The following is a 20,568-nucleotide window of genomic DNA, read 5'->3' on the forward strand; positions in this document are numbered from 1 at the left end:
TTACAAAAACTTGTGAAATTAACTGGAAATCACATTGTACAAACATGGCCAAGGTGGCTCAAAACTATTTTCACCCAAATGGTTCCCTTTTTAATACAATTGTTTCAGGAAAAGTGATTAGTACACTATTAAAATGGGACTATATATTGTATGTTTTATGCATGCAAATATATACACATGCTTATGCTTTCGAAAACAAAACAAGGACAAAACCCCCACTACACTATGGAGGAACAGCTACAATATAAAGTAATTGTGTACTTTCCAAAGTAATATCCTTTGCAAAGTACATTTAAAAAAAATGATTTAAGGGGTATATGGCAATCAACACCTGAACTTTCAAGGAGGGTTTTCTGCTCATACCTGCTTCATTGGTTTGTTCTCTGTCAAATTAGAATCACTTTCAATCTCTTTGTTTTCTGTGGAGACAAGGTAAAAAAGGAGGTTGGATTTGACACTTGCAGGAAGGATGCTAGTCACTTCATTAAATTTTAGAAATAACATTAGATACATGAAGTTTTGGAACACAGTAAAATAATTACTTACTGGAGAAAAGCTATATCTATGGTGGAAAAATAATTAAATAAAATCAAATAAAAATAGAAATATGGTCAGCTGGACACAGATACTCTTCCACTTCAGGCCTAAACAGTAGTAAAATCAGATAGCTTAGGAAGAAAGCAATGTGCTTTGTTGCTGATATGCACACGTTCACAACCTCTTTATCAGTAGATTCTCTCTGCCAATATTGCCAAATTTATCTCCATTGTCACTCCACTAAGTAACACCATTTTGTTGGCCACATTTCTAAAGACTGCTGCAAAATAGGTAGGTTTGATTTGTAACTTGGCTTTAGTTCCTTGTACTTCTTCACATTGGCAAAAATGAGATGAAAAGAACGTTGCTGTTCTTAAGTCATTGCTTGTTGATTTCTAGTAATGATTTTATTATATAAAGACAACAAGCTGGGCATGAAATGCTGATAATCTACATATTCTTGCTCGTCAAAATGTGAAATTGCTATTGTCACCAGTGTAGAAAAGCACTTCAGTCTTCAGTCATGTCTGCTATGTTTTCAGTTGAAAAAAATTGAATTAACAAACTTCAGCATCCTAATGACTCAATGGAATAAAATATATATAAAATTTGGCACCACTAATGCAAATGGTAACACTTGTTCCCTTTAGTGGCATAGGATTTCATCCAATTGGCTCTCAGCTTTTTGGGCAACCCCACTGAGCCTAGGGGCAATGTTGGATCTGAAATCAGATTTGGGCTTATTTTATACATAAGAATTTCTTCTTCTGTATGTAGAGCACAAGTCAGGTTCTGTGAAATTATCTCCATCTGTTTTAGGGTAATCAAATAGAAAGTGTGAACAGTCGGGATGGGGTTTGGAAGTAATAGGCTATATAAGAAAAAAGACCCAAATATCAGTAGTATCCCTATAAAATCAGGACATCTGGTCATCCTAGTTTGTTTATGGGCATAGGAATGGGCTTATTGGTGGTGGTTGATTGTCAAGATAAATGGCCTTTTATAATTTCAGGTCAGTTATTGTTTAGATGTGATTGTTTATTTAGTGGGTGGAAAGCCTGGTTCTCCTCTCAGTTACACTGGTATAAATCTGTTGAAATCTCATCACTGGAGTCAGATCAGCATAAAACTGGTGTAAGTGAGAGGAGAATCAGTCCCAGAGACTTAAACAGGTACTTACTAAGGATGTAAAAGACTAGTCAGCTAGTCAACTATCTGATAAGCATTTGCTTATCATATAGTATTTGACTACTTGATTAGTCGATATCCCACCTCCTTTGCTGCCTCTAATAATATAGGGGTGGGAGGGAAAGGGGTACTTCAAAGTGGCAGCGCAGCATAGCAACGCTGCCACTTTGAAACTCCAAGGTGGCTTTTCAAAGGGTCAACTACTGCACAGCTAATCTGTGAATCAGCTGTACGGTGGGCTACCCCTTTAAAACGCTGCCTCTGTGCATTTCAAAGGGGCAGCTGCTGTGGAGCTCCCCATGGCATTTCCCCAGAACTGCGGGCTCCCCGCGGTATTTCCCTGGAACCCAGGATCAGCTGGGGAGTCCCAGGCTGTACGTGGTGTTTCGCATTCCTCCTTTGAAATGTGGAAGTACCTGTTGACTAGGGGATAAAAATTCCATTGACTAGTCAATTAACCACATTTTAACATCCTTAGTACTTACACTAAAGTCATGAAGACTCTTCATGTGAGTAGGCCAAATGGGACTTGACCTAGGCCAGCAATTCTCAAACTGTGGAGGTTTTACTGGAGGGATCTGGAGAAGTAAATATTTTCAGAAACCATGCATTAGAGAGGTGGTGGTCCGTGAAGAGACCTCTCTTTAATTATGGGTCTGCAGACTGAAATTGCAGGTCCATATGATGACATGCTGTACTTCTGAAAAGCTGGAATACTTTATCTCCTGTTCTAGGTCTAAATGACTGAAACATAATTCAATGTTACACTTTTCTCTGGTTTTTGATCATTAAAAACAATCCCCCAGAATCCTTGGTTATTTATACAACTATAAAGTTGTTCTAAAACAAAGTTTAGAAACCTTTGATTGGCTATGAACATTCAGAAGGTAAACACACGTTATTGCAGATCAAGTTCTGAAAAAAGTTAGCCATTGAAGATACTTTTATTTTCAGAGAGGTGGACTACCCTATAGGAATGAATTTTCAGCTTTTAGGGCCTGATCCTTCTCCATTAGTTGTGCTTCCTGTATTGGCTTCAGTGGTACTACTAAAAGTGTAGGGTCCTTCCTTTGTTAAGGAAAGCATATTTCTTATTTTCTTTCAAAGAGCTTTGTTTTGACTAACCAGCTTCCCATTTATGTTTGCTTGTAGGTGCTTTCCTCATTCCGTATGTGGTTTTCTTTATTTGCTGTGGAATACCAGTATTTTTCCTGGAGACTGCCCTGGGGCAGTTTACTAGTGAAGGAGGTATTACATGTTGGAGAAAAGTTTGCCCGCTATTTGAAGGTAGCAACAAGCTATTCATTTTTTTATATACATTGTATGTTTCAGCAAAAATAATGCTAAGATATGGAGATAAAAGAATGGTTTTGGTTTGAAAAGGAAATGGATACTATAATTACTTTCTTTTCTTTATTTTTTTCTCCAGGCATTGGATATGCTACTCAAGTTATTGAAGCACATTTAAATGTTTATTACATCATCATTTTAGCATGGGCTATCTTCTATCTATTTAACTGCTTTACCACAGAACTCCCTTGGGCTACTTGTGGACATGAATGGAATACAGGTATGCTCCCAATAAACTTAATAGCTACAAAAATTATTTAAAAGTAATTGACTGCTATATTAAACTGCAGGGGTCATTTTTTTGCTGGTAGATATTTGCCCATTTCTACTGATGTCAATGGGAATGTGAAAATCACATAAGCAGAGAATTTAGCCTGCAGTATTTACCATTGTTTATGAAAGAATCCTGGTTAGAACCTTGCTGATGCTTATGGGGTGTGTTGTTTTTTCCTCTGCATTGTATAGATGTTTGTTCTCATCAAATATGATACCAAAGAGGATCAGAAGCCCTAGACTTTTCTTAATTCTGAAAGGTGCCGTGAGCTAAATTCTAGAATCTCCATTCAGCACTGTGTTGTACTTTCACTTTTTTTACACTCCGGGAGTTCAACTTAAAAACTGCTGGCATAATATGACTCTGTTTTTCATCAGTCCTTATTCAGAAAAACTCCCAGTGAAATCAGTTGGGCTACGTCTACACTGGCCCCTTTTCCGTAAGGGGCATGTTAATTTCACCTATCGTAGTAGGGAAATCCGCGGGGGATTTAAATATCCCCCGCGGCATTTAAATAAAAATGTCCGCCGCTTTTTTCCGGCTTTTAAAAAAGCCGGAAAAGAGCGTCTAGACTGGCCCCGATCCTCCGGAAAAAGCGCCCTTTTCCGGAGGCTCTTATTCCTACTTTGAAGTAGGAATAAGAGCCTCCGGAAAAGGGCGCTTTTTCCGGAGGATCGGGGCCAGTCTAGACGCTCTTTTCCGGCTTTTTTAAAAGCCGGAAAAAAGCGGCGGACATTTTTATTTAAATGCCGCGGGGGATATTTAAATCCCCCGCGGATTTCCCTACTACGATAGGTGAAATTAACATGCCCCTTCCGGAAAAGGGGCCAGTGTAGACGAGCCCTTGGTGTCTTGCCTGCTTAAAATACAAATGGAAAAATTGGGTAAGGTGCTTTGTATCTGAACTTTCTATTCAGAAATCAATATCTTTGTTGTACTGTATTTTTCTAATGGCACCTGGGCTCAATTCTGCATACCCCAAGCTGCAGAAATAGTTCTACCGTGTGTGATTTGAAGAGAGGTAACTAGTGGTGTCCTGCAAGGGTCCCTACGGGGACCAATCCTTTTCAACATATTCATAAATGATCTGGAGAAAGGGGTAAACAGTGAGGTGGCAAAATTTGCAGATACAAAACTACTCAAAATAATTAAGTACATAGGAGACTGTGAAGAGCTTCAAAAGAATCTCACAAAATAGATGACTGTGCAACAAAGTGGCAGATGAATTTTAATACTGATAAATGCAAAGTAATGAATATTGGAAAACATTAGACCAACTCTATGTACAAAATGATGGGGACTAAATTAGTGACTACCACCCGAGAGATCTTGGAGTAATTTGAATATTTCTCTGAAAACATCCACACAATGCACAGCAGCAGTCACAAAGCAAACAATGTTAAGAATTATTAAAAAACAGATAGAGAATAAGAGAAAATATTTTATTGACACTATTTAAATCCATGGTACCACCCACATCTTGAATACTGCATGCAGGGATATGGAACAGCTGCCATACGAGGCAAGATTAATAAGATCGGGACTTTTCAGCTTGAAAAAGAGACAACTTAGGGGGGATATTATAGAGGTCTATAAAATCATGACTGGAATGAAGAAAGTAAAATAAGGAAAAGTTAACACAAGAACTAGGAGGCACCAAATGAAATCAATAGTTAGCAGATTTAAAACAAAAGGAAGTACTTCTTCACATACCACATAGTTATTGTGGAATTCCTTGCCAGAGGATGCTGTGAACACCAGAACTTTAAGAGTTCAATAAAGAGCTAAATAGAACATAAGAATGGCTGTACAGGCAGTCCCCGGGTTACATACAAGATAGGGACTGTAGGTTTGTTCTTAAGCTGAATTTGTATGTAAGTCGGAACTGGTACATATTGTAGGGGAAACTCTAGCCAAACATTTCTCCAGAGCTCAGTTTTATTCCCCCACACCTCACTTCCCTCAGTCCTTTATTCTCAAGCTGAGGTGTCTGCTGAGAAAAGCCGCTCCGCGTCTCCCTGGTCTGCTGGGGGAGGGGGGGCTAGCTTCGTGTCTCCCTGGTCTGCTGGGGGGAAGCAGCTAGTGCGGGGTTGCCTCACCCCGTTTGTAAGTAGGGATCCGATGTAAGTCGGATCCATGTAACCCGGGGACTGCCTGTACTGGGTCAGACCAAAGGTCCATCTAGCCCAGTAGCCTGTCTGCCAACAGTGGCTAGCACCAGGTGCCCCGGAGGGGGTGGACCGAAGACAATGATCAAACGATTTGTCTTGTGCCATCCATCTCCAGCCTCTGACAAACAGAGGCCAGGGACACCATTCCTATCCCCTGGCTAATAGCCTTTTATGGACCTAACCTCCATGAATTTATTTAGCTTCTCTTAAACTCTGTTATAGTCCTAACCTTCACAGCCTCCTGTGGCAAGGAGTTCCACACGCTGTGTGAAGAAGAACTTTCGCTTATTAGTTTTAAACCTGCTACCCATTAATTTCATTTGGTGTTCTCTAGTCCTTATATTATGGGAACTAATGAATAACTTTTCTTTATTCACTCTCTCCACACCTCTCATGATTTTATAGACCTCTATCATATCCCCCCTCAGTATCCTCTTTTCCAAACTGAAAAATCCCAGTTGCTTTAGCCTCTCTTCATATGGGACCTGTTCCAAACCCATAATCTTTTTAGTTGCCCTTTTCTGAACCCTTTCCAAGGCCAAAATATCTTTTTTGAGGTGAGGAGACCACATCTGTACACAGTATTCAAGATGTGGGCATACCATAGTTTTATACAGGGGCAGTAAGATATTCTGTGTCTTATTTTCTATCCCTTTCTTAATAATTCCTAGCATTCTATTTGTCTTTTTGACCGCCGCTGCACACTGTGTGGTCGTTTTCAGAGAACTATCCACGATAACTCCAAGATCTCTTTCCTGATTTGTCGTAGCCAAATTAGCCCCCATCATATTATATATACATATAGTTGGGGTTGTTTTTTCCAACGTGCATTACTTTACACTTATCCACATTAAACTTAATTTGCCATTTTTTTGCCCAATCACTCAGTTTTGTGAGATCTTTTTGAAGTTCTTCACAGTCTGCTTCTGTCTTGACTATCTTAAACAGTTTAGTATCATCCGCAAACTTTACTACCTCACCGCTTGCCCCTTTCTCTAGATCATTTATTAATAAGTTGAATAGGATTGGTCCTAGGACTGACCGTTGGGGGACTCCACTAGTTACACCTCTCTATGCTGAAAATTTACCATTTATTCCTACCCTTTGTTTCCTGTCTTTTAACCAGTTCTCAATCCATGAAAGGACCTTCCCTCTTATCCTATGACAATGTAATTTACACAAGAGCCTTTGGTGAGGGACTTTGTCAAAGGCTTTCTGAAAATCTAAGTATACTATATCTACTGGATCCCCCTTGTCCACATGTTTGTTAACCCCTTCCAAATACATTTATGGAGGTTAGGTTCATCAATGGCTATTAGGCAGGATGGGCAAAAATGACAGGATACTGGGCTAGATGGACCTTGGGTCTGACTCAGTATGGCCATTCTTATGATTTACTGCTTGTGTGAGTGAGGGTTTTCAGGTTAGGGAGGCTTTGCAGGATATTTGGAAGGTTTGCCCTAACATGGATATTCCTTTATCATTCTGAATGTTTTAAGTACTGTATTTCATTCAAAAGGAAGATCATAACTGTATGCCCTCTAATACTTTCATTCTCTGGTACAGTGAATTGGTTGTAGTTTTCATGCTGTTGATTTTTTTTTTCTTCCACCCACTCCTTGTAATACTGTTTGCCCTCATCCTATACTCTCACCATCCTGTGGCTTAGACTTATTCCTGTTGAGCCCAATCCTGCAGTCCATGTACATCAAAATCATTTTATTGAAGTCCATTTGGATGTGTTAAGAATCTAGAATAAGGCCCATTGATGGTGGTAGGCTTTATTGTCCTTTCACCTCCATGCAGTGATACTTGATCGTTGTTTGAAGTGTACATGTCAGCTTAATAATGCTGATCTGCTTTGATCTTGTCATCTTTCCCCTTCCTCCCACCCCAGAGATAACAGCACACCAGAGAGTAACTTTCTCACTCTCCTTATTAAGGTCAATGGATTCAAGTTGCTGACAGAAAGTGATTCCTGAGTATCCTGAAATAGCTATCCCGCATCTTCACAGCAAGCCCGTTATTTTGGACTTGCTGACATCCCTGTAAACCTCATTCTACAAGGAGTAAGGGATATTTTGGAATAGTGCTATCTTTTGAAATTTGGTGCTGCATGTAGATAGTGCCAAATGACGAAACAAGCTATTTCAAAATAGCATAAAAATAAGATACAGGCAGTCCCCGACTTACGCGGATCCGACTTATGTCGGATCCACACTTACGAACGGGGCTTTCTCGCCCCGGAGCTCGCAGGCAGCGGTCCGCCACCTCGACCTCCGGGGCGAGAAAAGCTGCTCCCGGTGCCCCTGGTCTGCTGGGGACCGTCTCCAGCAGACCAGGGGCACCGGGAGCAAAGCCGCAGAAGCTCTGGCAAAGCAGACCAGGGGCACCAGCAGACCAGGGGCACCGGGAGCAAAGCCGCAGAAGCTCTGGCAAAGCCTCAGAAGCGCGGGACCCCGCCGCGGCTGCGGCTTTGCTCATGGTGCCCCGGTCTGCTGGAGACGGTCCCCAGCAGACCAGGGACACCGCGAGCAAAGCCGCAGCCACAGCGGGTCCTGCGCCAGAGCAAAGCCTCAGAGGCGCGGCACCCCGCCGCTGCGGCTTTGCTCCCCGTGTCCCTGGTCTGCTGGGGGAGGGGGCGCAGCTAGTGTGCCCCCCCCAGCAGACCAGGCTTTTGTTGTGGACCCTGGGGCAGAGCAGCTGGGGCGCTGCCGGTTGGTTCCGCAGCGCCGCTCTGGGCACTACTGGACCAACCCGGCAGCACCCCAGCTGCACTGCCCCAGGCGTCCTGATTCAGCCGCTGCTGCTCAGTTTCAGCAGCGGCTGAATCAGGACGCCCGGGGCAGAGCAGATGGGGTGCTGCTGGGTTGGTCCAGTAGTGCCGAGGAGCAGCGCTACTGGAGCAACCCAGCAGCACCCCAGCTGCTCTGCCCCAGGTGTCCCCAAGTCAGCCGCTGCTGAAACTGACCAGCGCTGACTACAGGAAGCTCGAGGCAGAGTGCTCTGCCCCGGGCTTCCTGGAATTAGCCGCTGATCAGTTTCAGCAGCAGCTGACTTGGGGACTTGGGGTTCTTAAGTTGAATCTGTATGTAAGTCAGAACTGGCGGTCAGTTTCAGCAGCGGCTGAATCTGGACGCCAGTTCCGACTTACCTACAGATTCAACTTAAGAACAAACCTACAGTCCCTATCTTGTACGTAACCTGGGGACTGCCTGTATGTCATTTGCGTAGCACAAATTGCGTGTCTTATTTCAAGTTATGGTGCAGTGTAGACGCACCCTTGGAGTGGGCTGTATATTTTAACTCTTCAATAATCACACCAGTTCAAAGTTTGTTTCTTCTACCTCAAACACTGCATTGGCTCTTGCAATTGTAGCTTCTCATTCAAAAAGGACTACAGATGACTGTAACATGCTGTGCAGGACTATCTTCCTGCGTTGAGTCTGGGTGACTTTATCAAAGTAACAGAAGTGACAATTCCATACGACTTTCAAATGCCTGGAAAGTCTTTGTTAAGGATCAGTTAAATTAGACTGGTAGCAGGACACAATGAACATGTTCTGAACAGACAAGTGTATTGCAAATATCATAGCAAACTCTTTTTTTTCTTTTATAGAAAACTGTGTGGAATTTCAAAAGCTTAATATGAGCAACTGCAGTCAACTGTCTTTACAAAATGCCACGTCTCCAGTCATGGAATTCTGGGAGTAAGTCTTCATAAACTTTCCTTTCAATTCAAGTATTGACTAGCTTCCAGTATTTTTTGATCATGCACAGTTAAGTCATGTGGCAGCTTAAGATAGTTGATAATTTGATTCAGTGGCTCTCATTACCCCCTGATACAAATTGTTTCAGCAATCCTACCTGCAGTGATGTGAAAAGCTCAGTTGGGAACTCTTTTCATATATAACAAGAAGGTCGGAGTAAGAGTTTAACCTGTGATAGGGTAATGGAAAGGAGGCTTTCTGTTCTGTAAATAACATTGTTTCCTGTAGAGGCATTTTTTGACATAGGGCTCAGTCTTGCACCACTACAGTGCCTGGGAATTTTACCACTGACTTTAGAAAGAATAGTATCAAACCCATATCTCCTAGAAGATGGGGGAGAGAGTAGGTGACTTAAAGTATTTATTATGCAATTCTTGTTTTTCTTGTGAGAGACTCCCAGGCTATGTCTAGACTGCAAGCCTTTTTCGAAAGAAAGCAGCTAGTGAGTCTGGATGCTCTCTTTCTAAAAAGCCATGTTGGCATTCAAGAATGCCTTTTTTCGAAAGAGCACTTTCAAAAAAAGGCGTTCTTCCTCGTGAAATGAGGTTTACCGCCGTCGAAAGAAAAGCTGCGTTCTTTCGATTTAATTTCAAAAGAACGTGGCTGCAGTCTAGATGCAGGTGAAGCTTTTTTTTAAAAAGGCTACTTTTTTCGAAAAAACCTCTGAGTCTGGACACAGCCCCAGTGTACGTTCCTTGATACAAAATTCTTATAAAGGCAAAGTTATAATAATCTGTTAACATGCTATATCATGCATTAATTATTCTAAATCTGGTTAATATTCGAATAACCTACCATCTTGGGAGTCCTCCTCCTCTGAGTACGCTAGAGAGGATAATTGAATTTCTAAACATCTATCCTCTTTTTGGCACTTCACTTGCACTGGTACTTAGTGTGAAAACTTTTCCATTACCAGTGCACTTTTTACTATACCACAATTGAATGGGAAGAATCCTCACATTATTTCTAGTAATATGCAGTATAGAATTTAGCTGATAACATTAAAAATAAATTAATGCAGTGCTCTATTTAAAATGCAAGTGCTTTATGGAGCATTAAGTAAGCAGATCAGAGGATCTTTAGGAAGCTGGTATGACAATTAGTATTTTAGCTATTGTTTTTCATTATATTGCATGTAGTCAAGCCATTGATAATGCTAACAGTTTGGTAGCCAAAGAGCTTAATGAAATTAAACTGATATTTATCTTCCTTGGCCAAGTAAAACTGATGTGGTGTAGCTTTCCCTCTTGAAATCTGAATAGGCTATAAACCTATTGAGAGAGATGGTTTTTCTAGTTAACATTTAAATAGGTGAAGCTTTACATGCTTTCGGAATTAGCAGAGATATGATAAGGAACTGGATAAAAAATAAACCAACTAACAAATTTAGGAATATATTTGTTTAAAAAAAACAGAATTGTGGTTATTTTTGAATGGTTGGACTGAGTGATTAGATTTATAATGACCAGACGATTGCAGTTCTGTTATGTGCTTTGTGTCTCAGGCATTTAATTAATCAGGTTTAGAATGACCTAGAGGTCTATATACAGGCAGTCCCTGAGTTACACGGATCCGACTTATGTCGGATCCGCAGTTATGAACAGGGTTCCTCTCCCTGGTCTCCAGCAGACCAGGGAGAGGAAGCAAAGCGGCGGAACACGTGGGCAGCGGACAGGGCTGTCCGCTGCCCACGTGCTCCGAGGCTTGGCTCTGCTTTGCCCCCCCCGCCCCCCGTTCCCCTGGTCTGCAGACCAGGGGGATGGGGGGGGCAAAGCAGAGCCAAGCAGAGCCAAGCCGCGGAGCGCGCGATCAGCTGACAGCTCCGGGGCTGTCAGCTGGCCGGGCGCTCCGGGGCTTGGCTCTGCTTTGCCCCCCCACCATCCCTCTGGTCTGCAGACCAGGAGGACGGGGGGGGGGCAAAGCCGCGGAGCACGTGGGCAGCGGACAGCCACGGCGCGTCTGGGCTGTCCCGCTGCCCCCGTACTCCGTGGCTTTGCTCCAGACACCTGTGGTACAGCAGCTGGGGCGCTGCCAGTTGGTCCCGTAGCGCCGCTCTGGGCGCTACTGGACCAACTGGGCAGCACCCCAGCTGTTCTGCCCCAGGCGTCCTGATTCAGCCACTGCTGGTCAGATTCAGCAGCGGCTGAATCAGGACGCCTGGGGCAGAGCAGCTTGGGTGCTGCTGGGTTGGTCCAGTAGCGCCGAGGAGCGGCGGCGCTACTGGACCAACCCAGCAGCACCCCAGCTGCTCTGCCCCAGGCGTCCCCAAGTCAGCCGCTGCTGAAACTGACCACTGGCTGACTACAGGAAGCTCCTGCCCCGGGCTTCCTGGAATCAGCCGCTGATCAGTTTCAGCAGCAGCTGACTTGGGGATGCCTGGGGTTCTTAAGTTGAATCTGTATGTAAGTCAGAACTGGCGTCCAGATTCAGCCGCTGTTGAAACTGATCAGTTTCAGCAGCGGCTGAATCTGGACGCCAGTTCCGACTTACATACAGATTCAACTTAAGAACAAACCTACAGTCCCTATCTTGTACGTAACCCGGGGACTGCCTGTATACAAAATCTCAGTGCAGTTTGCCATGAAAGTAGTTTATAAGCAGTAAATCTATAACCAGGCTGGCTGTTTTGTGATTCCCACTGGAAATGTAATTGGACTTAAATAGAGGTCTTGTTTACACAGTACTGATTTGCTTTGTAAATGTTAGACTATCAGTGCTTCTAAAAAGAGTTGTATAGATTACTTACAGGGCTATAGTCCTGCTCTGAACTGCTACAGTTGGCTTTTTGTTTTGTGTTTGCACAACACCTAGCACATTGAGGTCCTGGTCCATGTCAGGAACTTTTAGTTGCTATCACAATACAAATAATAAATACAGTTTGGCTCTTTCATATGCTTCATTGTGTTCTGGAAAAGCCACCTCTTGGAATGTCGGTTGTTCAGTCCTTAGTCATCCAGTCCTGATGTAGGGTGGAGCCGTGGGAGAAGCATCTCTCCATGGTCATTGCATCTCCAGCAGGCAGAGGTGAAGGAGGGGTGCATGTCCCCCAGCTGGGGCAGGCCCGGATTCATCTGCCTACTGTGCCTCTTAGCCAGAGTGAAGAATGCAACAAACTGCACTTCCCCTTAATCAGGGAGCAAGGGGAAACAATCAGTAATGCTCCTGTACAAATCGCAGGGAGCTTCAGCCCCTCCCACCCTTCCTAAAGGATGACTGGGGGGGGGGATGGGAGGCTTGGGGCTAGGGCAGTCTCAGATGGGGAGGAGGGGTGCACCCCAAGTCATCCCCTTTCACCAGCCTGGTGATTCTGTCTATTTTCTGTATGGTTTATGAGAAGCAATCCCATTCCAGTCATATCCCATTTTCCTGGCACAACCAAACCCCGATCTTCCTCAAGTTATGATGAGAGGAAGCTGTATACTGAATTTGGTGGTCTGAGCTCTTACTGTATAGGAGGAGTTCTTGAATAGACAGACAAACTCTCTCAAATATATAGTAGATGCTGCTGCTGCTTTCTTGTGGCGTGCATTTCCAACTCATATAGGGTAGCTGTCATATGGAATTTAGGTCCATACTGACTCATGCTGGATTCATAGAATCATAGGGCTGGAAGAGACCTCAGGAGGTCGTCAAGTTCAGCCCCCTGCCCAAAGCAGGACCAATCCCAACTAAATCAACCCAGCCAGGGCTTTGTCAAGCCGGGGCTTAAAAACCTCTAGGGATGGAGATTCCACCCCCTCCCTAGGTAACCCATTCCAGTGCTTCACCACCCTCCTAGTGAAATAGTTTTTCCTAATATCCAACCTAGACCTCCACCACTGTAACTTGAAACCATTGCTCCATGGTCTGCCATCTTCCACTACTGAGAACAGCCTCTCTCCGTCCTCTCTGGAACTTCTCTTGAGGTTCAGATTAGAACTTTAGAAGATAGAGATTCCGTATCCAGATTCTGTCTCCTAAACAATCCTCTGTTTTAAAATAACTAAGAAGATGCAGGATCTTTTTCACTAAGAAGGTAATCTATGGAGTTCAATCCTGTGCTCATTCAAGTAAATGGGAATATGCTCATTAACTTTAAAAGTGCAGGATCAGATTTTGTCAAGCTGCATTCAGCACGTCATTTTTCCATGAGGCAGAATTAGAGTATTTCCTTTTACAAGCAGCATGATATATGTACAGATGTGAGAGGGACAGAAAATGGACATAGTACAATTTTCAGCTCACAGGTAGATGCTCCAATGGTCACCCTTAAACCATCCTTTGGTAAGTAGCTCTCCTTACCACAGTGTTTTTATTATTCTCTATATTTATAAGGGTTTATATAAGAAAATAATTGTCTTGAAAAATTAGGTACAGAGATTAATATTTGCAAAGTGCTATATATTTCTCAAGTGTAACAAATATGCTGTATACACAAAAATCCTAGTGGGCATTTGTGCTTTGGATTCTTGGGAGTGCTGGGGAAGGCTTTGCTTCTGGTTTTGCAAAGACAACTCCCTTAGTTTAAGCAGTTGTGGGCAAATACTGGCCTGTGGGTTGGATCCAGTTCATCAGGGCAGGTCATCACTGCTATGTTTACCTGTACCTCGGCAAGTACAGGAGATTTCAGCTCCCATTGCCCGTCAATTGCTGTTCTTGGCCAATGAGCGCTATGGCTCACTTAGTTTTTAGAAGTCCCCTAGAGAGCACATTGACACATGGCCTTGGACTTTGCAGATGAATCCCTATTTCAAAGAGGTTGCAAATAAGGTTTTTATCCTACAAAGCATCTAACACAGTCAATGGGAGGATTTTGAAGAGAATGATACCAGCTAGAAAGGATCTGGCCTTAATGGTTTTCAGTGTCTCTCCCCAAACAAATTTGGGAACTTAATGGAAATCACATATTGGGAATCAAAGTCATTTTCATTAAGAGAGGCATCTCTCCTGTCCACTGTAACCCCCGAGCTAGGGCTGGGACATGACAGGAGAGAAAGTACAGGCGAGATACTGCAAATCAAACTTTAAAGCTGTAATACATATTTGCAGGCAAAGCTAAATCTACACATTTTAGACAGCTGTTGGAGGTAGCATTCATTCATTAACCCATGTGCCATTAAAGCAATTTTGAAACTCCATTCAATGCAAAAGCTCGCCATAAATATCTTGACATTTTTGTGATTATAAAAGAGTTATAAAATGTGGTTTTTAATGACAGTTTTGGGGAGGAGAAGAGATGGGAAGTGACTGTCTAGGAAGTGATACTGCAGAAAGAGATCTAGGGGTATGAGCAGACAACAAGCTAAATATGAAACAATAGCGTGACGTTGCAAAAAAGCAAACATGATTCTGGGATACATTAATAGGAGTGTTGTGAGCAAGACATGCAAAGTCATTTTTCTGCTCTACTCTGCACTGATTAGGCCTCAACTGTAGTATTGTGTCCAGTTCTGGGCACCACATTTCAGGAAAGATGTGGAGAAGGTCCAAAGAAGAATCAAAAAAATGATTAAAGGTTTAGAAGACATGAGCTATGAGGGAAAACTGAAAGAATTGGGTTTGTTTAGTTTGGAAAAGAGAAGATTGAGAGGGGAATGATGGCAGCTTTCAAGTTACTAAAAGGGTGTTACAAGTAGGAGGGAGAAAAATTATTCTCCTTAAACTCTGATAACAGCACAAGAACCAATGTGTGTAAATTACGGTAATGTAGGTTTAGGTTGTACATTAGGAAAAACTTGGCCAACTGTCACAGTGGTTAAGCACTGGAATAAATTGTCAAGGGAGGTTGTGGAATCCCCATCATTGTAGATATTTAAGAGCAGGTTAGATAAACATCTGTCATGGATGATCTAGATCAGGGCTCCTCAACACATGGTCCAAGGGCTGCATGTGGCTCGCAGCCTGTTGGTTTGCGGTCCACGGTGCAGTTTGGGTTTACGCAGGGCTCAACACACAGCCCACAGAATAATTTTTATCCCCTCTACTTGTAACACCCTTTTAGTAACTTGAAAGCTGCCATCATTCCCCTCTCAGTCTTCTCTTTTCCAAACTAAACAAACCCAATTCTTTCAGTCTTCCCTCATAGCTCATGTCTTCAAGACCTTTAATCATTTTTTTGGTTCTTCTTTGGACCTTCTCCACATCTTTCCTGAAATGTGGTGCCCAGAACTGGACACAATACTCCTTGAGGCCTAATCAGCGCAGAGTAGAGCAGAAAAATGACTTTGAACATGGCCTCCGCTGGGAACACACTCCATAATGGTGAGTTAATATAACGGTCTCCTGTTGATAAGTGTTTTAGTAGTTCAATTCCTGGACTGTCATTGTCATATGGGTGGAAATTGGGTAAATATTGCATTTTATTAATATCAGCAGAACTGACTTAAATGGGGCCTGACTGTTGAGTAGTCTTGCCTTAATCATTGTATTGATGCCCATCAGTGTGAAAGAAGCTATTTGCATATTTATTTGCATGTACATGCAACCACGCTTAAGTTGGGGCCGTTGGTACGTGTTGTGAGTATTATTGTGGCCCCCGGGGCTTCCAAAATTGAGTAGCCCTGATCTAGATGGTGCTTGGTCCTTCCATGAGTGCAGAGGACAGGACCTGATGACCTCTCAAGGTCCATTCCAGTTCTAGTATTCTATGATTCTGGTTTTTTTTCCTTCAGCAGAAGTTTCTCCTGATTTGCACATCCCAGCTAGGCCTGGGAGAAATGGACTATCCTCATTCTCAGGCCTTCACCCACCTGGAGAGTCATTGGAATATCATTCATTGACTCTTCTGCACGCTCACAAAGCTTTTCCTGATCTGCCTAATTGTCCTTCCTTTCCTTAAGTTCATCCAGTTACTCCTAATAACTCCCTCTAAATACTTTGCCACCTTAAGCATCCCACTCAGTGGTGTAACCTGGGCGGTCTTGTGTTTTCCCTAGGCATGACTGAGCTTAAGTGATGTGTACCAAGCTTTTCCAGTCATCCCCTCCTAACATAGCCCTTGGATCGTTTCTGTCACTCTTTTTCAAGTTCCCTCTCATTTGTCAGTACCTTGGTGTCCAGAACTGAAGGCATTGCCTAATTACAGCTCAGGAGGAGACGTTAAATTCTTTTCCCTCCTGCCCAGCATCCCCCAAACACAAATAAAAATATGAAAACTTACTTTGGGTCCAAGATCTCACCACAGAGAAGAGTCTGGAACCAGCCGATGGCTGCCAGCCCCTATAATTGGACTAATGCCCCCCAGTTCCATCCCCCAAATCAGTTCATTTTTCATCACATCTCCCTACTGTGAGCTGGGCTCCTGCTTACACAGCACAACTAGGCTGCACCGGGCTGTTGGGGAAGTCCCCTCTCTCCCTGAGATGTCACCTGTATTTGTAGTCTTCCTTCTTTAACGTTGACCAACAAGGTCAGAACTGGCACACTGGGTAAGAGCTTAAGGGGGGTTTTATATTCTTGCCATTTTGAAGTACAGTAAACTTCCGATAATCTGGCACCTTTGGGACCCAGCGGGTGCCGGATTATCAAATATGCTGGACTATCGGAAGGGGGGGCTATGAGGCGTCTGGGGTGGGGTGAGAGGGATGCCACCCCAGACCCCTCATAGCCCCCCCTTCCAATAGTCCGGCTCTGCCTCAGGCGTCCCTGATTCAGCCGCTGCTGAAACTGACCAGCAGTGACTGAATCGGAGACGCCTGGGGCAGAGCAGCTGGAGTGCTGCCGGGTTGGTCCGGTAGCACCGACCCTTGGCGCGGCGAGACCAACTGGGCAGCACCCCAGCTGCTCTTGGGGACACCTGGGGCAGAGCAGCTGGGGTGCTGCTGGGTTGGTCCTACAGTGCCGCTCCTCGGCGCTACTGGACCAACCCAGCAGCACCCCAGCTGCTCTGCCCCAGGTGTCCCCAAGTCAGACGCTGCTGATATTGATCAGCGGCTGACTCCAGGAAGCCCGAGGCAGAGCTGCTCTGCCCCGGGCTTTCTGGAGTCAGCCGCTGGTCAGTTTCAATAGTGGCTGAATCGGGGACACCTGGGGTGCTGCCCAGTTGGTCCCGCAGCCCCCAGGGGCAGCGCTAGGGGACCTACCCGGCAGCGCCCCCAGCTGCTCTGTCCCTGGCTTCCCTGATTCAGCCTCTGGTCAGTTTTAGCAGCGGCTGAATAGGGGAAGCTGGGGGCAGAGCAGCTCCAATGGTCCGGCTGCCCGGATCACTTCCGGGGTCCTGATGGTGCCGGACCATCAGGAGTGCCAGACCGTCAGATGCCGGACCATCGGAGTTTTACTGTACTTTGTAAACTATGGTCTTGTGTTTTACACATTGGCTACATCTAGACTGGGATGATTTTCTGCAAATGCTTTTAACGGAAAAGTTTTCCGTTAAAAGCATTTGCAGAAAAGAGCGTCTAGTTTGGCATGGGCGCTTTTCTGCAAAAGCACTTTTAATGGAAAAGCGTCCATGCCAATCTAGACGTGTTTTTCCGCAAAAAAGCCCCGATCGCCATTTTCGCGATCGGGGCTTTTTTGCGGAAAACAAATCTGAGCTTTGCGCAAAAGGACTTTTGCGAGAACAGGAGCAGCATTCTATTTCCGCAAGAAGCACTGATTTCAGACAGTAGGAAGTCAGTGTTCTTGCGGAAATTCAAGCGGCCAGCATAGATAGCTGGCAAGTTTTTCCGCAAAAGCAGATGCTTTTGCGGAAAAACTTGCCAGTCTAGACACAGCCATTGGTTTTAGTGTTTTACAATTGGTATTCATCCAAGCTGGGCAGTCAACTCAGTCCAACATCAGGGGCCCAATCCCTACGAAACTCCAGCATCGAGCAGTGAAAGATCACAGGCAGTGTTTATGACCAGTGTTTTGAAGCTTAGATGCTTCTTTCAAAGTTTTAGGTTTCCCAGTAAAGGTGCTCCAGAGAACTTGTTTTCTCACATCTCTAGGGTAGTGATATTCATGGTTTCTGGTGCCTGCTCTTCCTCCAGATAGCGATAGAGGAGAGGATCATCTCAGTCATGTCAGGAAAGGCCCTCAGGAGATTCTGAATAAGCCTGATCAGCGATGAGATTCAGAAACTGAGGTGGGATTCAATTTACTTGCTCGGTCCCAGCAGGCAAGAAAATCACTTGGCAAATATAAAGGAGAGTTGGGGAGAGTCATGAAAACCTGTGAATATTTTTACAGGTCCTGGGAAGAGAGCTGTACAGACAAATCCCATGGTACTGAGGTTAAGTCCACCGCAATAATTTACATTATTGGCTGAGTAACAGTGTAGACCTCAGCCAAAGAAGGCTTCTTGTTAGCTTGCCATTCTTTGGAAGGGGTGGCACATCCTCAGCATTTCCAAGTCAAGTCTAGTGAGAAAAAACCCTTTTTTGTCAAGGGGAAAGAAAAGGAGCTGCTCTCTGCAAAAGGGAAAATGAAGAAAAAAATCTGCAGAAAGTCAAGGCTTTTCCTGTTTCTTTCAGGGTTCAAATAGTGGCAACAGTAGCATTGTTACTAATCCCTACAATTTAATGGAAAGTCATTAGCAAGTTTGGGCCTGAAGCTGAAGTGCTCAGTACCCATCAGCATTCAGTGCCTCTCAGGACTGGGCCTTTTTACGTGTTTTGGAGGACATTATTCTGTCCACTTCACAGGAAGCTGTGTGAAAATGGTCTTTTGCTTTTGATTCACATATGGGTTTGCCTTGAAACCACAAGCTCTGCCTGGTTTTGTTTGAGAACAATAAACAGGTGGTAGATTTCCTTAAAGGACTAAGCCAGCTTCTCAGTGATGGTGGGCAGAGTTCTGAATTGTAATGAGACCTTAAACTGACACATGAATTTCCCCATGGTTTTAGGATTTATTGTGAACATTTTGCATAGCTGTATTTATAACAACATACAAAATCTACAAATTTCCCAGAGCAGCATGCAGTTGTCTTGATAAGGCCATCCCATCTCTTGCTGCAATCCCCCTCTCACCAGGCTTCCTGTCCCAATGTCTTTCTTGCCCTTCCCCGTTAACACGCGGGATCTGTGATGGAGAATGCCCAGTGAAGATAGAATCTTAAGCAATTTTAGCTGTTAAACTTTGAGACATTTCTATTAAGCATGTCTGAACTCAGTTTTTAAACACCTTATAATCTGCCTACATTGAAGTGGATTTTCACAATAATGGCAAGTCACTTCTCTGACAGTCTTCTCACCTTGCCAAATTTTAACTCCCTGCTCCAAATCGTGAAGTCTTCTCAAAGAAAAGGTCACCAGATTTTTTTTTTAACATCGCAAAACAGCTATATTTTCATAGCTTCTCTCCCAGAAATGTCAAAACTGTTTTGACTGGAATATTCCAGAAAACGTTATGCTGAGTCCGACAGTGAGCATGGAAATTTTCAGTCAAAATGGTTAAAGTTTGGTAAAGGTATTAGCAACTGAAAACAGGGTTTTGAAATGGGAAGTTTTGTTCAACTTTAACTATATGTGGTGCTTCCGGACGTGCCCACAGTACATTGAACTCTTAGCTAGAGGTGAACAATCAAATCAGAAAATTTAGCTCCTTTTTCCAACTGCGAATGGTCCACAAACTGAGTTATACTCCTTTCTTATTTATTCATAACTGTCACAAATTCTCCATGCAATAATATTTTAGCCTAGATGTAGTTTATAAAATAGTTACTTTGACTATTCGTTATTAGCAAGGCTAAGATTTTTGTCAAGGGTATTTTTAGTAAAAGTCATGGACAGAATCTGACAGTGAATAATAAATCACAAAAGCTGGAGCACTGCTGCCTGGGACTGAAGTCATGGGGGAGTCACAGCAAATCACAGAATCCATGACTGATTTGTAACCTTAATTATCTGTAATATCTGATTGCAATTCCCAGTGTCTGGATGGTCCCCATGGGGAAGTGGGGGGAAAGTTGTGCCTTTTGCTCTTTTGGAAAAAAATGTAATAGAATTGTTTTATTTTCATTTGCAAGCATGGTAAAATGCTTGTGATTATATAATAATTCAGCCACATGAACAGAGTGCAGAACCTCCCCCGTGAGGTCTTGCCTGTGCTCCTCACTGCCCCAGCTCTGTCTGTAGAGCCTGGGGCCGCCCAGCTGCCTGCCAGGAGTGGAAGGGAAGGAGCAGATAGGTTGGTTCCATGATTCCCCTGGGCAGCTTGGGGGTGTTCTAGCAGCTGTAGTAAGTGCAGCCACTGCGGAGGGGATGACTCTCCACGGGGGCAGCTGGACTCTGGGTGGCTGGGCACTGCTTTCCATGTCCCCAAGAGCCTGGCAGCGGGGAAACCCCTGAGAGCCTGCTGCTGGCACATAAGCCTG

At 43.9% G+C, this 20,568-nt stretch overlaps 1 protein-coding gene across 2 annotated transcripts in view; it reads left to right on the forward strand.

Moving 5' to 3' along the window:
* Positions 1–20,568, forward strand: part of LOC102448256 (sodium- and chloride-dependent GABA transporter 3) — a 275,725-nt gene that overhangs the window by 4,701 nt on the left and 250,456 nt on the right. For both annotated transcript variants that reach the window (XM_075939327.2, XM_075939326.2), the window contains exons 3-5: positions 2,878–3,012; positions 3,155–3,295; positions 9,140–9,230. In XM_075939327.2, coding sequence (XP_075795442.1) covers positions 2,878–3,012; positions 3,155–3,295; positions 9,140–9,230 — 367 coding nt within the window. The remainder of the gene's footprint in view (positions 1–2,877; positions 3,013–3,154; positions 3,296–9,139; positions 9,231–20,568) is intronic.

This window comes from Pelodiscus sinensis, chromosome 11 (genome assembly GCF_052426305.1).
Source record: "Pelodiscus sinensis isolate ZL-2025 chromosome 11, ASM5242630v1, whole genome shotgun sequence".
Lineage (NCBI taxonomy): Eukaryota > Metazoa > Chordata > Testudines > Trionychidae > Pelodiscus > Pelodiscus sinensis.